This window comes from Lithobates pipiens, unplaced genomic scaffold, assembly GCF_037356315.1.
Source record: "Lithobates pipiens isolate NorthernLeopardFrog02 unplaced genomic scaffold, aLitPip1_a1.2 Scaffold_16, whole genome shotgun sequence".
Taxonomy (NCBI): domain Eukaryota; kingdom Metazoa; phylum Chordata; class Amphibia; order Anura; family Ranidae; genus Lithobates; species Lithobates pipiens.
The window spans coordinates 149,659,023-149,677,467 of NW_027507748.1; the positions used below are offsets into that span (position 1 = coordinate 149,659,023).

At 43.6% G+C, this 18,445-nt stretch overlaps 1 protein-coding gene and 1 pseudogene across 2 annotated transcripts in view; one reads left to right on the forward strand and one right to left on the reverse strand.

Annotated features, from left to right (window-relative positions):
• The window catches only part of LOC143982142 (smoothelin-like protein 2), a 157,919-nt gene that overhangs the window by 117,731 nt on the left and 21,743 nt on the right, over nucleotides 1-18,445 (forward strand). For both annotated transcript variants that reach the window (XM_077480601.1, XM_077480600.1), the window contains one exon: nucleotides 2,197-2,348. In XM_077480601.1, coding sequence (XP_077336727.1) covers nucleotides 2,197-2,348 — 152 coding nt within the window. The remainder of the gene's footprint in view (nucleotides 1-2,196; nucleotides 2,349-18,445) is intronic.
• LOC143986342 (U2 spliceosomal RNA) lies at nucleotides 12,174-12,258 on the reverse strand (annotated as a pseudogene).

Sequence of the window (18,445 nt, forward strand, 5' to 3'; positions counted from 1 at the left end):
CATAAAGTTCAACATAATAATGTAAATAATATAACCAGTATATTAAACAGCTTCAGGTCTTGATCCATTAATATGGATACTATATACACCACCTGGGACGCAACGGTTGTAGAACGTTACAGTCTGTGAAACAACAGCTCCAGAACACCCTGTCACCCACGTGCACTCTCATGGTGTGCCCTCACCTCATTTGATGGACTTAAATGCAAAACAGGAGGTCAAATACAGCTTTTAGGAATCCATTTACCAGAGTTCGATTCAAGAATCCACTTCACTTTCTGGTGCCACTTGTAAGCTCATATAATCAAAAAATGACAATGAGATGCTCCATAGTGTTCACCACTTACTGGTTTAAAACCAATAAGAAATATTGCACTTGCATTCATAAGAAAGTATACTTGAAATTCTCAGTGTCAGCTTAGACCCACAGTGATAAGTTGGAAACGATCCCCAGTAGCCACAAGTCTGCCCAGTGTGCTGATGTCTACAGGCACTATTGGGCAGATTTGTGGCAGCTACTAGGGATTACTTCCAACTGATCACTGCAGATCTAAGCTGATCATGTGAATTGCATATTTACTGATGTATGGATGTAAGTGCAATCAGGTAGTTCCTGGTGTGATCAGTCTGCTTCTTTTGGTCGCATTGAGGGGCTCCACCTCATACGAAATCAAATTTGGGCGTTGACCCCTCAAACAGCTCCTGGGCTGCAGGCAATGTCCAATCCTTTTCAGGGGACTTTTTAGAGGTTGGACTGCTTTTGGATGTCCTGAGACAAAAAAATTCTGTGTAGTCACTCAAGTTCCAACACTTTTATAGTCATTATCTACATTCTGTTGTATGATTCTGATCTCAAAAGCTTCTCCCTGGTCGCTAAACTTTTACAGTATTGCAAAAGAGAATATATTTTACATGTGTGAGATGTAATGGCAAATGTATTTGTTCAGAGGCCATTTATTAAAGTGATACTAAACACAGTAAAACACACTGTTTAATTTACGTTGCCCCTGGTCCCTTCTATTTCTGTATGTGGATAATGACATTGTAATTATTTTAATTTAAAAAAATCTAAGTACCTTTTTTATGACCCAGGTCCTTCCCATCCTATCTGCAGTAGGAGCTTCTTATCCTCTGTTGGTCACATGTTCAAAAAAAAAACCAACCTTTGGGATACATGGTAAAAATAATCGTCAATAAATGGTTTTAAATTGTCATACAAATATATTTCAAATCAAATCTTTATCTTTGATTTTTGTGGAAATAACATAGTGTGGGTGGATTTCTTCCAGTCACAGTCCTTCCAGCCTGTGTCTTAGAATGAGGGAGGTAAAGCCTCCATCAATCTGCATGTAATATCCCAACCCCATTGTGTTTAAATGGTTAATGAGCATGGAAGAGGAGGGAGCCATTTATGACTGTGTATACACCCACATGTGTGAGAATATAGTCACAGGAGCTGCTCAGATGTGATGTGGAGGAAATGCTCAGCATAGAAACTCACTCAAAACTGAGCATGTACAGAGCTACCAACACTGCTCTGCAAAATCCCCAGCTGAATTGCAGACTTGGACAGAAGGAGGGGGGAGATGGAGAACAGCAGGATCAACTAGGTTTTTGTTTTGTAGTGACACTTTAAAGCCTAATTATCATGTCTCTGGTCATTTTTTAAAGTATATGTATAGTCAAAACCATTTCCATTATTTTGAATAGAGTAGGGAATGGTTAAAACGTCTATCAGATTTATGTATGTTATTTAATTTTTTTGTTGTCTTGAAGTGGTAACCGGAAGTGAGAGGAGAGCTCCTCAAAGTGTGGGTAATTCCCATATTAGACAATTGTCACCAGAACAGGTGTGCCCTCACCTTTTGCTCTCAAGAGAACTCTAAAACTCTGTGACAATAGTAGTCAGCACAGATAGAGGGGATAAATGTCCCGAGTGGGGACGCAGACCACAATAATGAAAAAAAAAATTGTCAGAGAAACTAACCCTTCCCCTTTAATCCAATTTTTGAAAAAAAAGGGTTCTTTTATGTACTGTACATTTTAATGATATTGATGCCTAATGAAGATCAATATATAATTTATTTATTTATTTATTTTATTGTAGTAGCACATTTAATCTGACTGTGGTGTTTATAAAATTAGTATATGGGTAATAAAACATTGTCCTTTCTCTCTTTTGTTTTTGGTGATCAGAAAATTGATCTACAGAATTTTTCTTCGAGCTGGAGTGATGGCATGGCTTTTTGTGCCCTTGTACATTCATTCTTCCCTGAAGCCTTTGATTACGATGCTCTGGAGCCTTCAAATCCCAAACAGAACTTTGAACAAGCATTCTCCACAGCTGAGTAAGTACATGTTCACTCCTGGTTACATATCAACTATATGATGATACTTAAAACAAAAAAAAAGTTTTTAACCTGGTCACATACCTTCAAACAATGGCTATTCTGTGCAATCATATCTTATTTTCAGCACATGCTGTATTTGAACATGTGCCATATAATATTATGTTTTAAGGTGACTTTCAGGGACACTTTGCAGTGTTAACACTGTGCCTAAAATCTAATCTATAGTCACACAGTCTAAACACAGCCTTGATATTGTGCAAAAGGCCACATAGACTGTAGGCCATAGTGACACAACCTCTGATAATATATGCTGTTTTCGCTACTACTTTTACAGGAAACCCTTACAGACAAAATGTTGAGGTCACCATTACTTGCCGCTTCTTCTGAGAATGTTAGTTCCCTGATCCATGTTGATCAAGTGGCTTATGTACTGGGTCAACATGACCAAGATCCAGTAGATAGAGTTCTGACTTCACATTGATCTTCCCGATCGTCGTATTTGTTCCAGCTCAGTGACTCATTTTGTAGCCGGAGACAAGCCAAGCAATTGGTCTTTCCAGGAAGCAGTCAGTAGTAACACCCATTTATTTTTTTCTCATTACAAGTTTAACTTTCAATATCTTTTTCTTATTTAATCCAAATCGAGTGAAGCAAAAAGAATTAAAATATCACAAAATTCTGTTTAGAGGGGACACTGTTCGGTTCAGGCAACAGCTGTGTTTTTATTACTTTAGGGGTCCGCAATAGAATAATCTCCCTAATTCCTAATAGGGAATAATAATACCTAATAATGTTGTATACAGTCTCCTACTCTGCCTTGTTCTTTTTAATGCATGGAAAATTGTGTTTAGTTTAGGCACCTTGAGAATGCTTTCTTTGCTTTGAATAGAGTTACTAGTGCCAGCATGTTGTCTGTAGTTTCAATATGTCTTTTCCCTTTCCAGAAGAGATAAGCATATACCCATGGATATAAATATGATTTTACTCCTTTTCTAAAAGGAACAGATCTACATAAAACTAGAATGTTTTTTTTTTTTCGATCAGTTGTTATATATAAAAAAAAAATTTTGAACTGCCGCTTTCTATTTTTTTACAATATGTACACAAACTGTGTTTTACAAATTGAGAATTAATACATGACAAAGACTTCCCAGAGCACTATAGGTTAGCTAAGGAGATGGCACAGCAGTCATGCTTGCTTTGAGGCTTCATTTGAATGATACTGTGCACTTCGACATGCCTTGCAGCAGACCATAATGGAAGGCCAACTCATTCTTTAGGCTCCGTTCACACTAGTGCGATTTCAGATGCAACTTGAGTTGCACAGAATTGAATGAAAATGGCGATCACACTGTTTGTTTGTTTTTTTTGTTTTGTTTTTTGAAAAGGCACAAGTTTATTGATAAAGAAAAACAGTGAGTACAAAACAAATATTGTGTGAACATTACATATCTCGAAGTATACCAACCAGGACATCAATTACATATCACAAAATGCAAAGCCCACCCTTGGCCAAAATATTAAACATCTTGACCTATTGTTTCTTCCAACCTGTATTGTGTTAATGCGGTCCATCATATACCCCCACATGTGCTGACATTCAATTGTTAGTTTACAAGTTAAGGCCATAGACCTCAGCGATACAGGGTTGTTATTGTTTGCCTATCAGACGTGTGCAAGTATCAGTCTATTCAATACATGTCTCCAGACTGTTCAACCACCTATCTCAGATCTTATTATGTTTGGTGGGACATCCCCGGTGTCGATAGATTACCTTTTTGAAATGGCACTGTATGATTTATTTCCTCAATCCACGCCCAGAGTGTAGGAGGCGCAGGCCTCATCCAGTGTCTCGCCACTAACTTTCTTGCGCCGAATAAAGTTTCATATAAAATCGTGGCCATGTACTTGTCAATATTGGCATCTGGAAGTAGGCCTAGCACACATAGCTTTGGGTCTAGTTGTAGGAGTGAGCCCATATGGTCATGAAGGAATGTGGTTACTTGTGCCCGGTATGTTTGGATCACTGGGCATGACTATATTATATGATTTAATGTACTAGTGCGATCAGCACATCTGGGACACACCGGGTTATAGTTGGGGTGATACTTTGTGATTCTTATTATTGTTAAATATGATTTATGAATAATATACAATTGGGTCATTTGCTCTGGCAACCTGAGCGATACTCTCTTGCTGTTCTCCAATATCTCATCCCAGTCCGATACCTCCAAGGAACCAACCTGTTCCTCCCACCTGATTCTAGCAGTATCTGTAATGTGCGATACCACCCGGACTCTCAGTATATTATATTTGGTGGATATTAATTTAGCTGGATTTTCTCCTATTACGTCTACTAAGGGCAAAGTTTGTGGGCTTGGAAAGCCTTCCGCAAACTGAGTTAGGAGGGCATGCCTTAATTGCAAGTATCGGAAATGCATATGAGTTGGTAATCCAAACTCTTCCTTCAATGCTTGTAAGTCCCGCACTCCCAGTGGGGTAATCACTTGGTGCAGGTATAGTATCCCCTTAGAGGCCCATAAGTCAACGTCTGGAAGCAAGGACAATTCCTTTAGTTGGGGATTATGCCACAAGGGCGTATGTGCGTGGAAGAAATCGGCGCCAGAAATCTTAAGCGATATCTCCCAGATTTGTTTATGGTGCGTAAGTATGGGGTTTCAGTGATTAGCACCAATCCCCCCTCTACCCCCTCTGAAAATTACCTGTGTACTATGGTCCACGCCCTCGCATATCAACGTTCGATATCTAATCTTGTCCGATTTATGTAGATGGTAAAAGTATGATAGTTGGGCCGCTATATAATACGAGCAAAAGTCTGGCAGGGCCACTCCTCCCAACGAACTTGGGTTCTTGAGAGCAATCCATGCTAATTTATGTCTACTCGGTCCCCAGATGAAGGTGTTAAGAATGCCATCAAGGGTTTTAAATTTTTTAAGAGGGATCAAGACTGGGAAATGCCAGAACAGATAGAGACATTTTGGCAACAGAATCATTTTGGTGAGGTTAACCCTCCCTGTGACCCAAAATGGGAGACGCGACCAAGCTTGCGTACGAGCTTTTAAGAATGGGGATAGGGGTTCTATGTTACTTTAATATAGTCCCTGGGTTCCCTGGTAACTTGTACCCCTAGGTATTGGATCTCAGGAACTCTAATGGGAGGGAGGCTGAACTACTATCTGGTGGGGACAAGTCTAATGGCAGAATTTGCGATTTGGACCAGTTTATACACAGGCCTGAATATTTTACATATTCCTCTATGACCTGGAGGGCAGTCTGCAGAGATGGTCCCGTATCTTCCAAATACAAAAGCGTGTCATCCGCGTACATACTTACCATCGCCACCAGAGAGCCCTTCCGAAGGCCATGAATTGCTGGGTTTGTTCTGAGCATGACTGCCAGTGGCTCTACAGCTAAGGCATATAATAAAGGGGATAGCGGACAGCCCTGCCTAGTCCCCCGCCCCAGGGGGAAGGGGTGTGATAGCCAACCGTTTACCGATACCCGGGCCTCTGGGAGGTAATATAATAATTTTACCCATTTGATGAAGTTTGGGCCAAATCCAAATTGTCTAAGGCATTCCCATAAATAACCCCACTCTACCGAATCGAACACCTTAGCGGCGTCTAGCGCTATCATTGCTCTCGTTCCCACTGACTTGTGTCGGGCTTGAATGTTCATGTACAGGCGACTGATATTTATGGCAGTATTTTTCCTGGCCATGAATCCCGTTTGGTCTGGGTGAATAAGGGATAAAATAACTTTAATGAGGCGGGTAGCTAATACTTTCGCTAGAATAACGATATTGGGCAATATGAATCAGGATATTGAGGGTTTTTACCTGGTTTGGGAAGTACAAAAATTACTGCTTGTCTTAGAGAATCAGGTAGGGATTCGAACTCGTGTATATATAGTTATATAGCCTTAGCAGCACAGGAACCATTGCCTCTGAGTAATGGGCATAAAAATCCAATGGTATACCGTCCTGGCCTGGGGCTTTAGCTGGAGCCAGAGATGCTATAGCCATAGCAATTTCGTCTTCATTGAGGGGGGCCTCAAGATCATTAGCTAGTGTTTCGGATAGCTGGGAGAGTGGAACGATCACACTTTTAATGGTGCCAGTTCACATCAACACAACCCAGCATGTTTTGGAAAAGGTTCCTGTTTTGGTTACTACTGTGGTGCAATTCCAGCATGATTTTGGCCCCATAAAAATCTGCAAACCACATCGAAAGTTGCAGTACGTAATCGCACTGAAAATTGGATTAAAATCGGATCACAGTAGTGTGAAACTAACCTTAAACGGCAACCTTCCTATGTAAAAATGCATAATTAAACATCCTAAAATATCACATAATAGGGAAAAACTGAAAAATATACTTGCCTTACATCTTGGTTTCTGTCTACTAAGACTAAGCTGATGTCACAGAAAGATGACCTCATGGGCGTTCTGGGAAAGCATTTTGTTTTGAGATTTAGATTCCATAACTTTCAGGATCTCATGTCAGATAAATCGGTGACATCACCCTTGCCTAGGCACTGTATGGAAATGGAAGGCTGTAAGGTGTATGTATGTGTGTATGTATATATATGTGTGTGTGTGTGTGTGTGTGTGTGTATATATATATATATATATATATATATATATATATATATATATATATATATATATATATATATATATATATATATTATATATTATATATTTATTTTTTTCTCCTACTATTTAATTTAAATATTTTCGTTGATTGTGGCCCACTGGTCAACCGCCTGCAGGTGACGGGTAGACCGCGAACCGCTTCCTGTGCCGCCGACCCCCACCTGCTATGTAACGGTCCTTGACCTCCATTCAGCCTCCACCGCGGCTCCGCCGTGTCTTCTATGTCTCAGTCCCAGGCTCTTTCTCCCTCCCACCTCCTCCGTGGCTCCGCCATGCCTTCTGTGTCCCAGTCCCAGACTCTCTCTCCCTCCTGCCCCTCCTCCGTGGCTGTTATCAGTGAACAGCTCAGACCAGAAGGAAACGCAGCTCAGGACTGAGGGTTGTGGAAGGAGCTGGCCAAATGAACATTTTAAGTTAAACCGCTGGTGATTGGTTGATAGGACACAGGGTGGTCCTAAGCAACCAGTCACCAGCTTGCTAATATGACAACTGACTCTCCCAGCTCCCACCATCTGTCCCTCTGTGCTGCCTCCCGGTCTTCTTTGGTAACATGTAAGACACTGCTATGGGAGGCCAGAACTTTCTGCTGGGGGGTTGACCTGAAGGGGACAGAGGACACTGTTAGGAGCAGGGTCTCCCCCATAGCAGTGTCCTCTACCACCCTTCACACACACACACCCCTCCCCCCCAATCCCTGCATTCTGAGCGTAAGGCACTCCTGATCCCTGCATTCTGAGCAAAACGCACTCACTCCTGAACCCTACATTCTGAGCGCAACGCACCCCTAAACCCTGCGCTCTCTTGTAATACTTATTCTATTTTTGTTTTGAGTAAGTGGGAGGATTTAGAATTGGGAGCCTTGAGGCACCCAATTCTAAAATGTAAAAAGAGAAACTAATAATTTTACATAACACAGCAACATCTACACACATGGGACACCCAACATTATAGGTGATTTATTCATACAAAGCAAATACACCTTTGAATATTCTCTTTAATTATCCATGGCCATGGATGTGGTAAGATTAAAAATGTCCTGAATGAGACAGGTTTTCTGGCCCGCAGTTGTGAAACTACAAGCCTCAGCATATCCATAAGGTTCTTATTTGCCTTCTGTCCAGCTGCAGTACTGCTGCCTTTTTGTACTATAGGGAATTTTTATGATCTGCTAAGCAGATTTCTTTGGGGAATGATGACTGTGTCAAATAGGAAACAGTGTTCTTTGTGAGAAAAGGAATTTCACATTTATTCCCCAGCTTCAGTCATAACAATGATTAAAAGTGGGATTTATATCATGTGAGACAGCACCTGTTTTGCCCATTATGACTAAGGCTAACAGTAAAACGTATATGAAGTATACGTATTGGTTTTCATGACCATCTAGATTGTGCGCCTTGAATTAGGGCAAAGTCATATGGACACTTTTAGCAGCACGTCTGAAAATTTAGTTAAATGTGTCTGAAAAAAATTTAACGACAGAGCATAAAAACCTGATACTGACAGCTATCTGCTTCTATGGCTTGTGGACACCAGCACACCATGAAACGCACAGCTTTTTCATCCAGCTCTAAACCTTCTCCATCGGTATTAGCTCTACCTCGGCTGTAGAGAACGGATTTGTAATATTCAGGGCCTGTATATATGACTGCACAGCTTGAAGTGGCACTAAACCCTGGTTTAAAAAAAAAAAAAAAAAATTAAGGATGTATTCTTAACTCAAAAAGTCCATTCTATTGCTCTCTATTTCTTCTTTTTTTTTTTTGGATGCTGTAACCTAAATTCTTAGGCGGACGTGGCTACATGGGACATGGCCTCCCACTACCAAGATGGACTATAGGATTTGTATTGTGCATGAATCAAGGAACACGATTGCAACTAAAGTGTACTGCTACAAACAAAAGTGAAGGGGAAAAGGGAAAGGCTTGGGAGCTCACTGAGGGCATTACAAGGTGGCAGAAAAATGAAGTAAAACATTTAATGAAAAGCAGATTGCAGGGCCCCTTTGGGCATGTGTATGGAATATTTTTGGAGACTAAGGCTATTGTTAAGTGTCACTTTAAAGACTAATTTAAAAAAAAAGCTGACTGTGTTTTCCCTGATTGAATAATAATGGTATTTTATTAGAAGGCATTTTTTCGGCCTTAGTCAAGTAATCGAATGCCCATTTCCTTAATGAAACCTCCATTTAGTCTCTTAGGAAAAATTATTTGAAACTGTCCAATTCCACTTTCAACCCAGACTGCTTATTATGAGAAAATTGGAGAAAGTATTTCAGAACAGTCAGTCACATGTGTTAGAAATAAGGATAATTGCTGCAGTTCATGAAATTACCTTGAACGGGAATATTTATTATGTCTCTGGTCTTTTAGCGGCACTGATATGTGACTGCTTGGGTTGATTCTTTTTAGTACTGGTTGAAGTACTGTATATAACTGACAGGAATCGCTGTTAAAGGTAATGACAGCAATGCTGCAGGGTCTCTAAAGTTGTCTTTCTCAATTTATAGCTGAACTTCAGGCAAATCAAAAAGACACACATTTAAAGGATAAGTTCACTTTTACCTAAAAAATAAATGTACCTTTTTTTGCAGATGAATTATTTTTTGTTAGGGACCTGTAAAGCATTGCACCCACGGTCTTGTACCTCCGATACACACAGGCAGTTATACTCTGACAAGAAGCTCAATAAACTACCTAGAGTGATCAACAGTGCCCTACAGCGGCAGCCCATCCATTAAGCGCGCATGGGCACTGCCCCCTCTGTCACGCCATCCCCTATATGACAAATGGATAGATTTATGCATTGCATTGCATTGCATGAATATTTGCTTTTCTAACACTGAACCGCATCTCCACCAATCAGAAGGTACGAGTCTAATATCGGTCACCTGATTGGCTGAAGGCACAGGCAATCCCATTGGCCATATAGAAGTGAAGAGCTACATGGAGGACACAGGAGCCATCACCTGACTCGCACTACCCATCCCACAGCTCGCTGCCGACACCCGCTTCCAGATTGCGGGGGGGGGGGCAGTGGCTGCATATGCTGGGGCACAGAGGCTGCATATGCTGGGGCACAGAGGCTACATATGCTGGGGCACAGAGGCTGCATTTGATGTTTTTGTTTCAGTATTTTTCAGAACGTTTCAGCTTGCTTGCGCCCCCCCAAAACAATTTTGAGCACCAGCCACCACTGGTGCCCTGGTAGTTCATTGAAAACTACAAGCCGATAGGACTTGTAGTTTTCCCATTCAGAACACTGTGACTGGTTGGCGTGGGCAGCTTTTTGTTTTTTAGATTGCGACAGTGAGCGGGGGGCGAAAGATCCCCTGCTTGCTGTCAACAAGGCACAGGCAATCCCATTGGCCATATAGAAGTGAAGAAGAGCTACATGGAGGACACAGGAGCCATCACCTGACTCGCACTACCCATCCCACAGCTCGCTGCCGACACCCGCTTCCAGATTGCGGGGGGGGGGGCAGTGGCTGCATATGCTGGGGCACAGAGGCTGCATATGCTGGGGCACAGAGGCTACATATGCTGGGGCACAGAGGCTGCATTTGATGTTTTTGTTTCAGTATTTTTCAGAACTTTTCAGCTTGCTTGCGCCCCCCCAAAACAATTTTGAGCACCAGCCACCACTGGTGCCCTGGTAGTTCATTGAAAACTACAAGCCGACAGGACTTGTACTTTTCCCATTCAGAACACTGTGAATGATTTGGCGTGGGCAGCTTTTTGTTTTTTCGATTGCGACAGTGAGCGGGGGGCGAAAGATCCCCTGCTTGCTGTCAACACAGGGACTGGGGGGACTGGTGCATTTCTAACATGTTAGAAAAAGTTAACTTATATTTTAATGCAACTGTTTTTTTATTAATACATTATTACATGTATTTTTTTTAAATGCCTTGAAAGTACTTAAATTTGCCCTGATTTCCTTGCACAGCAGAGCTCAGAGTGGGAAAGGGGGGGATGCAGCACAGAGCCACTTAGTTGTCCTGCATTGCTTATGTGCCAACAAGGAGAACACAGAGGAAACAGAGCAACACCAAGGAGGTTCAGGGCTTCAGATTTTTTTAAATTTTTTATTTTTTAAAAGCCCATGGCGTGCAAAGCACACCCAAAAAACTTCCACCCGGTGCATAAAAAAGTGCACACACATAAAGAGTGACACACTAAAAAGTGCAGACAGGTGTCTGATGTCCTCCACTAGGAAGGACCATACCCTGATCCCCTGGGGCGTTAGGCTCCAGACAGGGACTGAGGTACCAGACTCATCAGTGGTCTTCCAGCCGAAGCCAGAAGACCTCCTTTCCCCAGGAGGTCTGCCGAAACAGAACCTCCTAGGTACTATGGGGCTTCCCCGAAGGTAGGCCCCCCAATAGAGGGCAGACCAAGCCAGAAGGCCTATGTCCACCCTCCCACAAGACTTTCAGGATAGGTCAGAGGACCGACACCCTACTCATCAAAACGTGAAGTGACAAACATGATAAAACACACACAAATAAAATAAATAAAAAGTGAGGAAGGGATAGTGGAGAGGAGAGTGAAAGTGTGACCATTGTGTAATACAATGGCCAGGCCCTCCGGCCAGGAATCAAAAATTCCTCTGGTCCTAGCCAAAAGGCCGGGCCTTAGAGGCAGGTGTAAAAAAGCGTGTTGTATGGTGACGTGACCTAGGTGCCAGATATCAAAGTGCAAGCACAGTGAATATAAGGCACCCCTGGACTGCCACTCCAGGGGCACATCACCATGGGCTTTTCAGCAGAAAGCATCCTTGACCCCCCAGCCCAGACCACGACAGCCCCCACCCCAGCCAGAAAGGCCTGGAGATCCAGGAGCTTAGTGAGACCCTTTACCATCAGGTCACACCCTTGCTCCCAGCACTCCTACCTAATTAGATTTGGGAAGTACAGGCTGTTCCCCCGGTGGGAGAAAGGGGAACAAACGTTCCCTCCCGAAAAACTGACCGGAGCTAAAGCTGCCACAATCCAAGCCAGAAGGCCAGGGTCCCCTTCCCTGGCGCCGACCAGTGGTTCTCCCATCCCCATCAGAAGGCTTCCCTTTCGGCTACGAACTGATCCAGGTCACCTTTACACCAGCAGGCTTTGCATAGCAACCGCCACCCCTGCTCCACCTCGCCGTAGAACAGGGACGGAAGCAAGCGCCACCTACTGGTAACTGATAAGAACAGATACTACACTTGATCTTAGCCAAAAGGCCGAGAAGCGATATGTATGAATATGTATATGTATGAATTTGTAGCTAAATGCCGGGGGGGGGGGTACAGTAGCTGATGGTGGTAGGGTACTGGAACTAATGGTGGGGAGGGCCATGGTGCAAGAACTGGTGTAGGGGCGCATGAGATGATGGTGGAGTTGTGGTGTACAGGAGTTAATAGTGGCGAGGCCTAATACAGGAGCTAATGTGTTGCATAGATGGATTATAGGAGTTGATGGTGGAGGAAGGAATCCAACCTAATGAAGGCTGTAGGGTTGTGAGTTAGATGTTGATGGTGTGGCAAGAAATGGGGGCTGATTGCAGAGAGATGTGCGAGACAGCATTAGTATAGGGCAGAGATGGCGAGCCATGGCACCCCAGATGTTTCTGAACTACATTTCCCATGATGCTCAACTACACTGCAGAATGCATGAGCATCATGAGAAATGTAGTTCCAAAACATCTGTGGTGTCAAACTTTGCCATCACCAGTATAGATAATAGTGGAACAAAAGGGCAGTAACCCCATTAGGATATATAGTTGGATCACGCACTCTGTAAAGGTTTGGTGAAACATGAACACAGCAAGGATTTTAATGGGTGCTTGGCAGGGGGGCAGAGTTTTGGAGATGTGCAGAACATGGGTATGAAGATAAAAGGCCTTTGTGATGGAGAGCACTTGACAAACCATGGATGAGCAGTGAGGAGAGCGGGGACAAGAGTAAAATGTTCCAGACCTGATCACGGATAGAAGAGAAGAAGAACATATAGCAGAAGCAGAACACAAATACAGGATAGGGGACGAAAGGAAGCAAGAGAACATTGTGTAAAAGGAGCATGTTAACGGTTAATGTCTGTAACCAGCTTGACATTAAATTTATTTTTGCACTAATAAGGGAACAGCTAACAATTCCCAAACAGAGCCTACAGCATGTTATGCAGTGCTTGTGGTCTGACGTTATCTGTAGTGATTGTTTTTGCTCAATACACTGCCCAGCTGTCTGAAAATGTAAAAATCATGCACATTTAAAACAGGTCGTCCACGGTGTCATAAAATAAAATTTCACAAATGTTAGTTGAGTTTTCTACATCTGCAAATGCTTATAATAACCGAGCTCTAAATGCTTGCTGTATCCCTTCTAAATTCTGGGGATGAGGGTATGGATCTGTTGTTTCACAGATGCTCTCTAAACAATAGGTTTATTTTCCTGCAGCTCAGCAAAAAGAACAAAGTGATCTAAAAGATGGTATACTTCAAAACTGTTATTAGCAAAATACAGAGAATGTTCTGATTCTGCACAGGGTCTCTGAAACTGTCATGTCATCACTTTTTTTTTTCTGAAAAGGTCGGGTTAAACAAATCTTCAAGTAATATGTGTGTAGTTGTCATAGCAGAGGATGCAATAGAAAACATATGCGGTCTTTTTATGTATAGAAATTCCTGTAAATGTACACTTCATGTAATTTCTGCTAACATAACCTAGTTGACCTCCCTGCATATCATTCTGTCACCTCTTAGAACTCCCAATGTAACCATTGACTGCAGCCAACTTCATCCTTAGACATTGTCATCTAGTAGAGAATCTTTCTTGGGAAAAATGCCCCAAGCAGTCATGGTTTGATGGTTTTCTTTTAACAGCTCTATAGCTTAGCTGGCAACTCTACCCTTTGTCAGAAAGGCTAATATTTTAACGTAATTGTGGGGTTATCGGCTTCAGTTGGTCCTGTATCACTATAACTGCACAGACCTTGACAGACACTACAGCTGGTTGCCATTCCAAAAATAGAATTACAGGTGCCAATACGTTGTTTTCCATTCAACTATGCCGTTTTTGGTCGTGTGGACATACTGTATTTATTTATTACAGGTATTTACACTCACTAGCCACTTTATTAGGTACACCTTGCTAGTACTGGGTTGGACCCCTTTTTTGCCTTCAAAACTGCCTTAAAGCGGGAGTCCACCGGGACTCCGCGTTTTTTTTTTTTTTTTTTAAAAGCCAGCAGCTACAAATACTGCAGCTGCTGACTTTTAAATAGTGACACTTACCTGTCCAGCGCGCCCGCGATGTCGGCACCCGAAGCCGATCGCTCGCTCGTGCCGCCGCCATCTTGGGTATGGGAATCAGGAAATGGAGCCTTTCGGCTTCATTTCCCGGTTCCCTACTGCGCATGCGCGAGCCGCGCGGCGCAATCCGGACGGTCCCCGCTGCCTCTGGGAGCTGTGTGTTTCCCAGCAGGCAGCGGGGCACTTGCTGAAGGGGGCGGGCGCTTGCGGAAAGGGGCGTAACGTACGCCCCTTTCCGCAGAGAGCTAGCCCGGAAGTGGGTGCAGTTACCTGGATTATCCAGGTAACTGCACCCCCCTCCCCCCTGAAAGGTGCCGATTGTGGCGCCGGAGGGGGGAGGGATTCCGATGAGCGGAGGTCCATTTTAGGGTGGACCTCCGCTTTAATTATTTGTAGCGTAGATTCAACAAGGTTTTGGAGAAATTCCTTCGAGATTTCTTTCTATATTGACACAATAGCATCACACAGTTGCTGCAGACCTGTTGGTTGCACATCCATGATGCAAATCTTCTGTTCCATCAGATTCCAAAGGTGCTCTATTGGATTGAGATCTGGTGACCATTGGCGTACAGTGAACTCATTGTCATATTCTAAAAACCAGTGGTGAGAAGATTTGAGCTTTGTGACATGGTGCATTATCCTGCCATCAGAAGGTGGCTACACTAGTCATAAAGGGATGGACATGGTCAGCAGCAATACTCAGGTACTCAATGATCAGTTAGTACTAAGGGGCCCAAAGTGTACCAAGAAAATATCCCTCACACACAGGGGCAACCAGACAGCTTTCCAGAAATGTCAGGCTGACAGCAAGCCAGATTCACCGGATCAGAGTGTTTTAAGGGGACAACCGCAGCCAGGTAAGCTCGCACCTCCACTCCCCCCCCCCCCCCCCCCCAGTGATTGTTCCAGGGACTCTGTCCGACCGCCTACGGGGATCAGGAAGGAATTTTTGCCCCACTGGTGCATTTGGCTGCTACTGTCAGGGGGTTTTTTGCCTTCCTCTGGAACAACCATAGGTTAGCATACCCCTACCTCGGGCCTCCTTTCCATTTTTTACGCTATCCTAGGACGACTATTCCAGATCACAGCCAGACTTCTTTTCTAAGCGGAGACCTCCACCTTAAGTAAAGGCAGCTGGAACAGCCAGCAACCGAATACAACAACTCCTTCCGCATCCATATAGGCATCCCCTGATCAACTTGCGCGCTAATAGCCTCAAGCACGGCGGCAAGTCTGATACCTAGCCCCACCTCAGGATCAATACCCTGATCAGGATCATCATCTTAGGCCCATAGTACCATTAACAGCATCCACAAACCATGTGCTACTTCAAATACTCAGCTGAAGTTCTGCACAGACTAAGGAACATCAACACCACATTGCCATCTTCCATACAAAAAATACTTCAAAGAGAACAACTATTAAAAACCGGACGACAAGCAGCTCCCAACCACAGGAAGACATCTACTCGACCACTACAATTAGATTGCGCCTTGATTAACGCCAGGTCTGCAGTCAAACATAGACTGGAAGTACACGACTTCATCATCGAGAACAATGTAGATTGTCTCTTCATCACCGAAAGCTGGTTAACCTCTGACTGCAACACCATCCTCACCGAATTGGTGCCGGAAAACTACAGGATCCTAACCGAACACCGGATAGGGAAAAAAGGAGGAGGCCTAGCAGTGATCTTTAAAGGTCACCTGGATCTCACTAAACCATCATCTCAGAACCCAGTGTCTTTTATGGAAACCCTGACGCTACATTTTCAACCAACACCCCATGACACCACTCATATTCTACTGTGCTACAGACCACCGGGACCAAAGTCCAATCTTCTTTCACCCCTCACGGAAATCTTTGCAATGCACACCCTAAAATTCAAAAATTTCCTGGCACTCGGAGATTTCAACCTTTGGGCAAATGAGCCTAAAGACCCCATCGCGACTGCCTGCATCAATCAACTAGAAGAACTGGGTCTACAGCAACTGATAAAGACTCCCACGCATGGGTCAGGACACACCCTGGACCTCATTTTCAAACAGAACATCGACGTCAACATATGCGACAACATAACTCTGCCATGGACGGATCACCACGCCATCAAATTCAAAATCACTACCAACATCACCAACGCAAAACAGAAACCTGTAACAACGCACTGGACCAGATCGCATAAAAAACTGTACTCCGAAGCCTTCAAAACCACTCTGTCCAAAAAAATATCTACAATAACCTTAAACCACTCTACGGAGGAAACACTCAACTCCCTGAACAAGGCATTACTGCAATCAGCAGACTCGGTAGCACCAAAACGCAGGGCTCTCATCAGGAAGAAAAATGCTGGATGGTTTAATAGCTCCCTCTCCGTACTAAAGCAAGAACGCAGAAGAGCGGAAAGAACATGGAGAAGAAATCCCACCGAGGAAAACCTATTTAACTACAAAGGTCTGACAGAGAATTATCGGAAAGCAATCTTCAAAGCCAAAAAGGATCACTTCTCATATACAATCTCAACGGCCGCAAACCAACCACGGGAACTGTTTAAACTGGTTAATCAATCAATGAATCCGGTGTGCCTAGAACCCCCAGAAAGCGAATCCCAGGATTACTGTGACAAACTGTCAGATTTTTTCATCGATAAAGTCAAAACCATCAGGGAAACAATTTGTCAGAAGAAAACATCCGACCTCAGCCAGCAAATACATAAAGAGGATGTCCGCACCAACATACCGCAACCGCCAAAATTTTCACTATCCCCAATTACCGTAGACACCGCAAAAAACATCATTAATAAACTGCGTGACAGTACCTCACCTATTGACATCATCCCCACAAAACTACTGAAAGAATGCTCCGACATCGTGGCTCCAACCATAACCCACCTCATAAACCGATCATTCCACGAAGGAATTGTTCCCAGCATCCTCAAACAAGGCATCGTCAAACCTCTACTCAAGAAACCAAACCTGGACCCTCAGGATCCAAACAACCGTAGGCCAATTACAAGCCTCAACACCATTTCTAAGATCATGGAGAAAGCTGTAGTACATCAGCTACAACTTCACCTGGATACTCACAAACTCCTGGACCCGCTGCAATCAGGCTTCCGCCCGGGTCATGGAACAGAAACAGCTCTCCTCAAGATTTGGGATGACGCCCTCGAAGCGGCAGATGACGGAGAGCCGTGTCTCCTCGTACTGCTAGACCTAAGTGCAGCGTTTGATACAGTAGATCACAATACTCTACTCGTCCGCCTCACAGAAGTAGCCGGAGTCCAAGACATAGATCTCCATTGGTTCGCGTCCTTCCTAGGAAATCGGTCACAGACAGTGAAACTAGGAAAATTCCTCTCCGAAACTCGGGCAGTCACCTGCGGAGTCCCTCAAGGCTCTCCGTTGTCACCCGTTCTCTTCAACATTTACATTCGCCCACTCCTTCAAATCATCAGATGCTCAGATCTCTGCTTCCACTCTTACGCTGACGACACGCAACTTTATTTCCGGATCAATGGAAAAAAAGATCACCAACAACAACTTGAAAACTGCCTCAAATCAATAGAGGACTGGATGACCACCAACTCCCTCCAGCTGAACCAATCAAAGACAGAGCTTCTTATCTTACACCCAAATCATAAGCCCGCAACCAAAACCTCCTGGTCTCCACCAACCGTCTTTGGGCAGACTATCTCCCCAAAGACCAAAGCCAAGAGTCTCGGGGTTATTTTAGACGCACAAATGTCAATGGATGCGCAAATAGGAGCAGTAGTCAGTCGATCTCACCATCTGCTGCGCATGCTTCGCAGACTCATCCCTTTTATCCCAAAGAATGACAAAGCAGTGGTAGTTGGAACAATCATTAATTCACGACTGGACTACGCAAACTCGCTTTACATAGGATTACCACAATATCAACTTGCGCGATTACAACTGATCCAAAACACGGCGGCAAGGCTGATAACAGGAAAAAAACCCTGGGAATCCATTTCTCCTTCACTGAGGAGCTTACATTGGCTAACCGTAAAAAATCGGATCACGTTCAAGACCCTTTGCCTCACCCACAAATGCGTGCATAGAGAAGCTCCGCAATACCTAATGGAGAAAATAAATCATTACACACCAAACCGCAGT